The 11,699-nt window shown below is 35.7% G+C and overlaps 1 protein-coding gene across 1 annotated transcript; it reads right to left on the reverse strand.

Moving 5' to 3' along the window:
- Positions 1-8,916: 8,916 nt before the first annotated feature.
- On the reverse strand, positions 8,917-11,235 carry LOC101971398 (uncharacterized). The gene is made up of 2 exons (XM_078033304.1): positions 10,900-11,235; positions 8,917-10,302 (listed from the first exon to the last, which is right to left on the reverse strand). Exons 1-2 carry the CDS (start codon positions 11,233-11,235, stop codon positions 8,917-8,919), a joined length of 1,722 nt encoding a protein of 573 aa, XP_077889430.1.
- Between the last annotated feature and the right edge of the window lie 464 nt (positions 11,236-11,699).

Raw genomic sequence — 11,699 nt, forward strand, 5'->3', positions numbered from 1 at the left:
AGCCCAGGTAACAGGTGGGACTCAAAATTAGCTCTTTTATTAAATATTCTTTCCCATCTTTTACCTGGATCTTCTGGAAAAAAAATATCTAAATAAATTCATGGTACCACAAAAATGTAGGTAAAATCATAGTTTTGAATGAGACACAGAAATGCTATGAAAGTAGAGGGCAAGAAACAATCCAAAAGCTAAAAGTGAACAATTTAAATCCAAGAGATTTGGGGAAACGAAGAGCATTAACCTTTAACTTTCTGAATCAGCCCTTGTGAGACCCAAGGAAGTGTGAAAGATTCATATTGGTGTGCGTCGTGATGGTATCAATGAAATCTGATGCTAAACTAGAACTCTACGTTCATATCCTTTTGGTTGTCACATAGCCCTTCACAGTCCTATGGGACAATTTGTTCCTGTGTCATGTGATTGTAAGACTCTAGTGATGAGTGCATAGGCTCTGCCAGGCTGAATGAAGCTTGGCAGTTGCTTCACCTGATGGAAAGCATTCCTTTTTCCTGAGGAAACAGCACCCATGGCTGGGCTTGAGCTGGATAGACTCTGCAGCACTGATTACCTGTTTTGCTTCTTGAATGAATCTGAGGTGCTCCTCTTTCTTAAAACACAGATTTGAATCTATTTAGGCCTATACTGTTAAGTCAGAGACACAAGTCACAAAAGGGACATAGCCCATCCCTCACCATAGTCTTGCTTCTTCGTCTTCCCATGTTCAGAGATCCACTCCATTGATGTAGAGAGATCCCTGATATGGGCCTCAAAAAAAAAAAAAAACTTCAATTTTTTTTTTATTTCTGCAGAAGCTGGTGTCAGGGAGAGGTCCTAGTGAGGACCTATGGTGTCTTTGCCTATAGATCTGTCTGAGTGTTGGAGCAGTTCAGAAGTAAGTCTATAGCCCTGATGGTAGCCTACGTGGACATCATGTCTCTTAGGGAGTAGAGAACCTGGGCTAGCATTCACCAGTCACCTTGTGCTGTTGGACTCTCAAGGTTACAACCTGGGTTGCAACGTGGAACACCCTGGGATAGTGTAGCACTGGTCACATGAGGAGGATCCTGCAACAGCATCAGGGAGATGCCACCTATGCTATGGCCATTAGGTTGCGGGGCTGTGAGAAACTTTGTCTTTACTGAAGAGAGTACCACTAACCATGACCACTTGTAGATCCTGCAAAGACAAATATTTTTCATTTTGAATTCCTGAACATGGTAAACAGATAAGTTTTTAAAATTTATCTCAAATTGTGTAACACTCACAAACTCCACTGACCACGCATGCCAAGTGAGCGTGCTACCACTTGAGCCACATCCCCAGCCCAACCAAAAATTGTATACTCAGAAAAACTAAGCTTCAGATTTGATGATGAAATATACAGCTTCCTTGATGAACAAAATTTGAACGAATTTATAGCTAGAAAGCTTGTACTATGGAAAATACTCAGAGAAATATTCTATGAGGAGGAAATAAAATACAACAATGAAAATCATCAGAGGGAGGTATTACACTAAAGCACACTTCTTAAGGTCTAATAACTCAGTGTTACTGAAAACTATCACAGAAGGCTACTGTGTGATCCTGTCCAATCTCCATAACCTAAAAATTTCTATATCAGTGGATACTATAAACAATGTTAAAATGTGCCACGCAGGCCCCGGACAGCACTGCCCACACTCGTGGAGCACAGGCTGGATTATGTCAGCCCTGGTGACACCCACAGTGTCTGCATTGAGTCCAGAGACTGTCATAAGTCTATATGTCATAGAGTTTCATCTCTAAACACATCACCCAACACCATTGCCTGTCATTCTATTGCTTAAAGAAGCCTCTTCCATCTCAAGACACTTTTGTAGCCATGTCTAGTTGGGGCAACTCCCAGCTTGGAACCCCCAGCTGGGCAGGTAATAATAGTCCCCAACAGCCCCCTCTCTACAGCAGCCACTAACCTAGCAAAGTACTGCCCAATACAAAATAACTCTCCAAAATAGGTGCATAGCCCCCAGAGTGCACCCCACAAGACCTCTAGAGAGAAAGGTCTGTGTTTAGGAAGTATAAATGGAGAGGGTGAGTGAGACAGAGTTTAGAGATGAGAGGCCAGAATGTATGAGGTACAGGCGATGTAAGGAGATAAGACCAGGCACCCATATCCACAGAAGCAGGCACCAAAGGAGATCCTTGGACAGCAGTCTTCCACTGGGGACTGCTGGTGCCATTCCCCATTTCCAGATCCCCTGCACACAACACCAACCCTCCCACCCTGTAACCTTCATCATCCTGAAAATGGACATACTAGCAAACGAATGACGACCCCACTTATTGAATAAGCAGAAAAGAAGGAAAGACAGTGATCTCTACTGAAAACAATCATTGCTTCTTCTTTCTAGATTCATTTTTCCTCCCTCTCTATTCTCTCACCCTCACAGCCAAACATTTGTGAAACCAAGAACTTTTTATGAATTAAGATACTGATGTCTGGGATACCTGAATAGAATGGAACAGTTGTGTTGTATATCCTTTTATCTCCTAAATTTACACTTTTTATTTTTCCTAGCATTTATGTGAGTTTGTTGCATGTCCTCTACTGTTTCCCACTTATTGTCTTCCCAAGAACACTTCCTCTTTCTTCCCCTGCTATAATCGTCTTGTTTAGATTCTTCTTTCACACTTCCTAAGGTCTAAGAACTCTATATTTTAAACTCCAAGACCCTCAACTTTTCATCCTTAACCTCACTCCCTGTTCTTTCTTCCCCATCAGGAACTGTAAACACTTTTACAAACCTACTGTTTATATTGTAGATAATGATTGAACTCACTATTTCTCTATTTTGTGACAAGATTGTAAACATCTGAACACCAATTATTTGGTTTAAGGTTATATATTGTTTCTATTTGGATAAGTTAATATTATCTTTCCCTCAGAAGAGAGGTACTGGAACCCTGAGTGGAACTGTAACCCTGTAGGGTAAAAATGGCAACACTTGACCCACATGCGAGAAGGGAGGACACAAAAACAATATGAAAAAACAGTAGGGAAGAAAGTGCTCCAAACAAATCCAGACACTGCATTGTTAGAATCCATGGCAAGCACAACAGAAGAAAACACAGAGAAGGATTTATAAAATTAAAATGTTCTCTGAATTAAAGGGTGATAAGTGAGCAAATAAGGCAGTACAGGATATTTTGATAAAGAGCTACACAAGCAAATACAGGAATCAAAGGATTACTTCAATAAGAAAACAGAGGTTCTGAAAAAAGTACCTGTAATAAAATAAATAAACCAAAGTAAAAGCTCCATAGAAAGCACTGATAACAGATTAGTCCACTTGGAAGACAGGACCTCAGACAATCCAGAGAAAATTTACAACCTTGAAAAGAATAGATCACACAGTGAAGATGAGAAGAAACTATGAGAACATTCAAGAATCTTGGTATAACATAAAAAGACAAAATTTAAGAATTATTGGGATGGAGGAAGGCACAGAGTTCTGAACCAAAGGAATCTATTCAATAAAAGAATCTCAAAAAGTTTTCCAAACATGAAGATGGAACTGGAAAACCAAATACAAGAGGCTTATAGGAGGCCAAAAGTACAAAATCACAACCGATCCACACCAAGACACGTTGTAGAGAAATGTCTAGAATAGAGAGAATATTTAAGGCCATGAGAGAAATAATTCAGATTATATACAGGAGGAAACCAATTAGAATACCTGCAGATTTTTCAACACAGACCCTGAAAGCTAGAAGGTCCTGGAACAATATATACCAAGCTGTAAAGAAAATAAATTTCAACCAAAAATTTTATATCCAGGAAAATTAAGCTTTAGATTTGATGATGAAATAAACAGCTTCCTTGATGAAAAAAAATTAAAGATGTTATAGGTAGAAATACCCCCCTAGAGAACATCCTCAGAAAAATATTCCATTAGGAGGAAATAAAAAATAATACTGAAAATCATCAGAGGGAGGTATTACACTAAAGCAAAAGCTAATCCAAAGAGAATCTAAATCAAATTAAATAACAATTTTTTTTAAAAGTTTGGAAATACAAATTATGTTTCAATAATAACCCTGAATGTTATTGTCTTAAACTCACCAATCAAAAGACATAGACTGGCAGATTGGTTTAAGAAACAAACAAACAACAACAACAAAAACATTCAAAAATATGGTGTATCCATGAGACTCATCTCATAGGAAAAGATATCCACAGACTGAAAGTGAAAGTTTGGAGAAAAAAAAACCACACCACTCATGTGTACTGTAGAAACAAGCAGGGGTCTTCAACCTCATATCAAATAAAGCTCACTTCAAGTAAAACTTAATCAAAAGAGATAAAGAAGGGCATTTTTTATTGCTCAAGGGAACCGCACATCAACAAGACAAAATGATGATGAATATATATGCCCTAAAGAATGGAACATCTACATTCACCAAAGAAACTCTTCTCAAGTTCAAGAGCCAAATAGAACACAACACAATAATTCTGGGTGACTTTAGCACACCTCTTTAAACTTATTTGATCTCCCCCTAAAAAGCTGAACAAAAAAATTTATAACTCAATAATACAATCAATAACTTGGAGTTGATATATATATATATATATATATATATATATATACACAATATTTCATCCATCAACAAGTAAACACACTTTCTTCTCAGCAGCACATGAATTCATTTCTAAAATAGAGCATATATTATGCCACAAAGCAAATCTTAGCAAATACAAAAAATTGAGATACTACTTTGTATTCTATGAGATCATAATGAAATAAAATTAGAAATCAATGATACTCTTAAAAATAAATTTTTTACTTAGCATCCATCCTCTTTATTGATTGTTGATTTCAATTCGTGTGCCAAAAGAGTCTTATTAAGGAAATTGGATCCTAATTTGACATGATGGAGATCAGGGCCTAATTTTTCTTCTATTATACACAGGGTCTATGGTTTTATTCCTAGGTCCTTGATCCACTTTGAGTGGAATTTTGTGCATGTGAGAGATAGAGGTTTAATTTCATGTTGTTGCATATGGATTTCTAATTTCCCCAGCACCATTGTTGAAGAGCCTATGTTTATCTTTTCTTCAAGACATGTTTTTGGCAACTTTGTCTAACATAGGATAATTGTAGTTTTGTGGCCTAGTCTCTGTGTCCTCTATTCTGTACCATTGGTCTACCAGTCTGTTTTGGTGCCAATACCATGCTGGTTTTGTTACTCTTTCTGTGTAGTGTAGTTTAAGTGCTGCTATAGTGATGCCACCTGTTTCAGTCTTCCTGCTAAGAATCGCTTTAACTATTCTGGGTCTCTTATTTTTCTAGGTGAATTTCATGAATTCTTTTTCTATTTCTATGAAGAATGTCCTTGGGATTTTGACGGAAATTGCACTAAATCTGTATATTGCTTTTGGTATTATAGTCATTTTGATAATATTAATTCTGTCTACCTAAGAGCAAGGTACATCGTTCAATCTTCTAAGATCTTCTTTAACTTCTTCCTTTAGGGCTCTGTAATTTTCATTATATATATATTGTTCACTTCCTTCAATAAGTTGATCCTCCAGTATTTTTGGGGGTCTATTGTAAATGGGGTATTTTTCTTCTTTTCCTTTCTGAGGATTTGTAACTAATATACAGAAATGCCTTTCACTTATGGGTACTGACTTTATATCCTGCTTGTTTGGTAAAATAATTCATTAATTCTAGAATTTTTCTGGTGAGTCTTTTAGGGTATTCTAGGTAGGGGATCATATCATTAGCAAATAGTACCAATTTGAGTTCTTCTTTTCCTATGTATATCCCTCTAATTTCTTTCATCTAATTGCTCTAGCCAGTGTTTCAAAAACTATGTTAAATAGAAGTGGTGAAAGAGGGCATCTGTGTCTTGCTCCAGAGTTTAGAGGGAATGCCTTCAATTTTTCTCCATGATTATAGAAAAAATAAAAACAAAAATTAATAAACTAATAAAAAACTACTCAAACATTCAGAGACTAAATAATAGATTATTTAATGAACAATGAGTTGCAAAAGACATCAAAGAGACTTAAAAAATCATAGAGGTAAATGATCACACCCATACAACATACCAAGATCTCTAGGACACTATGAAGGCAGTACCAAGAGGAAAGCCTGTTCCCTAGAGTTCATTACTTAAAAGAAAAAAATTCAACAAATTAATGACGTAACATTATATCTCAAAGGTGTAGAAAAAGAAGCAAAATTAACACCTAAAGCAGTAAAAGATTAAAAAACAATTAAAATTAAAGCTAAAATTAATGAAAATGAAACAAAATTAAAAAATTAACAAAACAATAAGTCTGTTCTTTGAAAATATAAATAAAACTGATAAACACTTAGCCATGCTAATGAAGAATAAGGATAGAAGGATAGAGAAAACTCAAATTACTAACATCTATGATAAGAAAATATCATGACAGATACTAAAAGATTAGAAATTATTTTAAGAATTTTTACTCCAATTAAATAAAACCATTAAAGGCACTGACAAATTTCTAGAGTCATATGATTTGCTCAGACTGAACCAGGATGAAATATATGACTTAAACATATCAATTTCAAGCAATGAAATAGAAGATGGCATCAGAAGCCTACCAACCAAGAAAATCCCAGGACTCGATGGGGACACACAAATGTCTTGAGGTCGACAAGACATTTAAAGAAGAACTAATACCAATATTCCTCAAATTATTTCATGATATAGAAAAAGATAGAAGACTTCCAAAGTCATTCAATGACACCAATATCACCCTGATTCCAAAGCCAGACACAGACATCAAAGCAAAAAAAATGTTCAGCCTCCTATCTCAATGACTCAAACCCCAAGCTGTCCACCAAAACAACATGTCATGAACTTTGGAATGTTAAATCACATATTACTTCTTACTCAGTTACCTCCTAATAGACAAGGACAGGATTTGTGTGTAGAGGGTCTGAACCTGAGACACAGAGTTTGGGAGAAAGTAGTCTCTTATATACTAGTGGAATTCTTTAATTTGATCACCTGGGAGGTGAGTAATCAGCTAGAAAATCTCTACTCTTCCAAAATACTTATGTTTTTCAGTATTCTTATTTCTTTCAATAGTAAACTTATGCACACAGAAGGACACTCACACACAAACTTACTCATTTATACTTCTCACACTCCTGAAATTCATCTTTGTATAAGTGATTTGAAGAAATTTTTCCTTCTTATTTGAGTTTTAAATGAGAGAAACAATTTTAATATGAGAGAAATGATTCCATGGTATTGTCCTGTAATGAGGGTACAGCCTCTAAAATCACTTTTGTTTCCAACAGATTTAAATAATTTGGGAAAGTTTAATGTTGGTGCAAAATAAGAGTTCATTAATTCATGTTAAAATTAAAAACACATTACACTTTATTAATTTAAAAAGTTATAGTTTGATTCTAAATAAATGAGTGTAAAGTCCATCACATGATGCCTCATGAAATATCACCTCACCAGCAATGAGGAAGCATCAAATTTCTTCTGCTATAGTGATGTTGTGCTTCTTCATTGTCAATTAAAAAATGGCCACCTTGCTATAAAATATCAAGATGATATATACTTAAAAACTTTTCCATCCAGTACTTTCAAATTTCCATGGTGACAGTTAAAGATATTTAAAATCCTTCTTACACACAATAATATGGCAGACTTGAATCATACCTCACTATATATATTTACCAATATTTTCATGCACTGGCGAGTTGTTTCCTCCTTAAGTCTTGATTCATGATATGTTTCATTTTACTAATTGTGAATTTCTTTTCTCAATTTTATGATGAAGAATGGTGCTCTGAATTCTAACTGCAGATTGGCACCCATTCAGTTGCAATTCAAACACAAAGCATGCCCAACTAGGGATGTTCTAGATGTACGTTACACTTTACCACCCTAATCATTATGTAAAATGAATATTAATGGTGCCTCTGTTTCATACAAAGTTCTCTTTAAAATGCAGCAAATTGACCTTGAGATTTTATATAATTATGAGGAAATAAGATGTAGTCAAAACTGATTTGAGGGTGAAATTCATCTCTATTATGTACAATTTGAAATAGCAGAATTGTCCAGAGAAAAATGGATCTATTTGATATAAACATATAGACAAAAGATATTGTCTTTGATCCTTTGAAACACACAAAATCATGCAATTGTTGACTTTGCATTCTTATCTATAATACTCTAGATTAGAATATGGCATGAAGTTCCAGTGCCTTAGCCATTTCTTGCATGAAAATTTGTATTGCTATTGTAGTTTTCTGCTTGTTGAAATAGATCCACAGATTTATTCTATGTAAAAATGTTATTTTCACTATGTATCTTCTTGCGATCTCTATTGTGGGTATTTTGCCAAAGCCTTTCAACCTGCATGTTTTGAATGAATAAAAGTAGTACAATTTCTGTGATTTGTATAAAGTTGATTCTGTATTTAAATTTTTTCACATATTTTACGATTCCAATCTTTCTCATCAGTAGGAATTGTCTGATATAAAATGAAATGTGAGCACATGTTAATCAATTTTTCACATTCTTTGAAATCACATTCATGTGTTTCCAGTATATATTCTTTGATGATTACTCAAGTGAGACCTGTGGTGAAATGTTTGGCCACATTCTTCAACTAGGGTGTTTTTTTTTTTTCCCAGTACGACTCCTCTGATGTACAACAGAAAATATGGAATGAGTAAACTCCTTTGCACAATGTTCATATTTGTAGAGTTTCTACAAAGTGTGGATATTCTGATGCCTATGAAAACCTGAGTAAGAACTGATCATTTTGCCATAATCTTTACAATTCTAGGGTTTCTCTCCAGTATGTATTCTCTAATGAATACCCAGCAGTGAAGATTGAATAAAAGCTTTTCCACACTCTTGTAATTTCTAATGTTTCTCTCCAGTGTGGATTCTCTGATGCACATCAAGATATAGGAAACGAGAAAAAGCCTTTCCACAACTTTCACATTTGTAGGGTTTCACTCCTGTATGTATTCTCTTATGCATATTTAAGGTGGAGGAACAAATGAAAGCTTTGCCACACTCATTACATTTGTGAGGTTTCTCTCCAGTATGAATTCTCTGATGCACAGCAAGAGATGAGGAATGAGCAAAAGCCTTTCCACAACTTTCACATTTGTAGGATTTCTCTCCTGTATGTATTCTCTTATGCACACTTAAGGTTGAGGAAGAAACGAAAGCTTTGCCACAGTCATTACATTTGTGAGGTTTCTCTCCAGTATGAATTCTCTTATGAATAGCAAACTGTGAAGAATGATTAAAAGCTTTTCCACATTCTTGGCATTTGTAATATTTCTCTCCAGTGTGGATTCTCTGATGCCTTTGAAGTTCTGAGGAAGAAATGAAGGTTTTCCCACAATCTTTACAATGATAGGGTTTATATCCAGTATGGATTCTCTGATGCACAGCAAGATATGATGAACTAGAAAAAGCCTTTCCACAACTTTCACATTTGTAGGATTTCACTCCTGTATGTATTCTCTTATGCACATTTAAGGTTGAGGAACAAATGAAAGCTTTGCCACACTCATTACATTTGTGAGGTTTCTCTCCAATATGGATTCTCTGATGCACAGCAAGATATGATGAAGTAGCAAAAGCCTTTCCACAACTTTCACATTTGTAGGATTTCTCTCCTGTATGTATTCTCTTATGCACATTCAAGATGGAGGAACAAATAAAAGCTTTGCCACACTCATTACATTTGTGAGGTTTATCACCAGTATGGATTCTCTGATGCACATTTAAGGTTGAGGAACGAATGAAACGTTTGCCACACTCACTACATTTGTGAGGTTTCTCTCCAGTATGGATTCTCTGATGAACAACAAGATATGATGAACGAGCAAAAGCCTTTCCACAACTTTCACATTTGTATGATTTCTCTCCTGTATGTATTCTCTTATGCACACTTAAATGTGAGGAACAAATGAAGGATTTGCCACACTCATTACATTTGTAAGGTTTCTCTCCAGTGTGAGTTCTCTTATGAATTGCAAACTGTGATGCATGAATAAAAGCCTTTTCACATACTTGGCATTTGTAATGTTTCTCTCTAGTGTGGATTCTCTTATGCACATTTAAGATTGAGGAACGAATGAAAGCTTTGCCACACTCATTACATTTGTGAGGTTTCTCTCCAGTATGGATTCTCTGATGCACAGCAAGAGATGAGGAATGAGCAAAAGCCTTTCCACAACTTTCACATTTGTAGGGTTTCTCTCCTGTATGCACTCTCTTATGAATATTTAACTGTGAGGAAGAAATGTAGGCTTTGCCACAATCTTTACATTTGTATGGTTTTTCTCCCGTATGGATTCTCTGATGAATAACAAGGCTTGAGCTACATTTAAAAGTCTTTGCACAATGCTTACATTTGTACTGTTTCTCTCCAGTATGGAGTATCTGAGGATGAACAAGTTGTGTAGAGCACATATATACTTTCCCACTCTCTTCAGAATTGTAATGTTTCTCTACCGTTTGGATTCTCTGATGACAAAGCAGTTCTGAGGAAGAAATGTAGTTTTTGCCACATTCTGTATACTTGTAGGGTTTTTCTCCTGCACGGATTCTCTTATGCACCTCATTGTGTGAGGAATTACTAATGAAAGTTTTACAATCTTCTATTTTATGAAGTTTCTCTTCATTCTGGTTATTCTGCTGTTGTTCAAGATTTAAACATGGTGTAAATGATTCATCACATTCCTTGATTGTCCCTGGATCTTCTTGGGTGCATATTGTATTAGGTCCAATTTTGTTTGATGACTCATCAGGGCTTTTCCTGTATTTTTCACTTGTATATGTATTGGACATTTCCATGGTATTGATTTTCTCATGGTCTGTACAAACTGAGAACTGATTAAATAGTTCACTGTATTTCTTACATTCATAAGATCTGTCTTTCCTCTGGATATTAGAATGGGTAAGAGCTTTTGTCCACTCATTGATGACTTTTGCACATTTCGCCCATTTTTCATGGTTCTGGGTCAAAGGAGATTTCTGTGTGTTAGGTGGATCTGATCCCTTGTTAGTGTCTTCCCATGTTTCCTTGTGTTCATGGCTCTCCTGTTCAACAGAGGTGCTCTCCAATTTACTTAGGTTACATCGATCAGCAAATGACACCCAAGTTTCATCATTTATGCAAGTTTTCTCATACTTACCAGTGTGTTCTCTTTTCTCAATCATCAATGTGTTGACGTTGGCCCTCTGAATTTTATCCAAACTGCAGACATTGGAACAGAACTGAGGGAAGTCTTGATGCAGAAATAGTGAACTTTTGATGAATGAATTATCACACAAATCCCATTGAGATTTTTTTCTCATATTTTGGAATCTCTTGTCTACAGCAATATTTGAATGAGATCTCAAGCCAAATTCACAATGTCTCAAATGATGTTTTGCATCATGATCTACATTTCCTTGCTGATTTTCTATATTGATATTCTCAGTAAAATAATGTTCCATAAGTGGATCTACACACTTACTCCAAGAAGAAAATGAATCCAACTGAATTCCTGACACAAAGTCATTAGTTTGGGCAGATTCTTGATGTTCATCTTCTCTCCCAGTCCTCTCAGAGGATGCCACTGCACAGTGACAAGGTCCAGGACATTCTGGCTCCCCTTTACACTTTCTCATAATTTCATGTT

This window comes from Ictidomys tridecemlineatus, chromosome 15, assembly GCF_052094955.1.
Source record: "Ictidomys tridecemlineatus isolate mIctTri1 chromosome 15, mIctTri1.hap1, whole genome shotgun sequence".
NCBI classification, from domain to species: domain Eukaryota; kingdom Metazoa; phylum Chordata; class Mammalia; order Rodentia; family Sciuridae; genus Ictidomys; species Ictidomys tridecemlineatus.

Coding starts and splice junctions, on each gene's coding strand:
- LOC101971398 (XM_078033304.1), bottom strand. CDS start 11,235: ATGATTGAGAAAAGAGAACACACTGGTAAGTATGAGAAAACTTGCATA. Junction 10,303..10,899: donor AACTATTTAATCAGTTCTCA/GTTTGTACAGAC, acceptor TCTTCCTCACAG/TTAAATATTCATAAGAGAGT.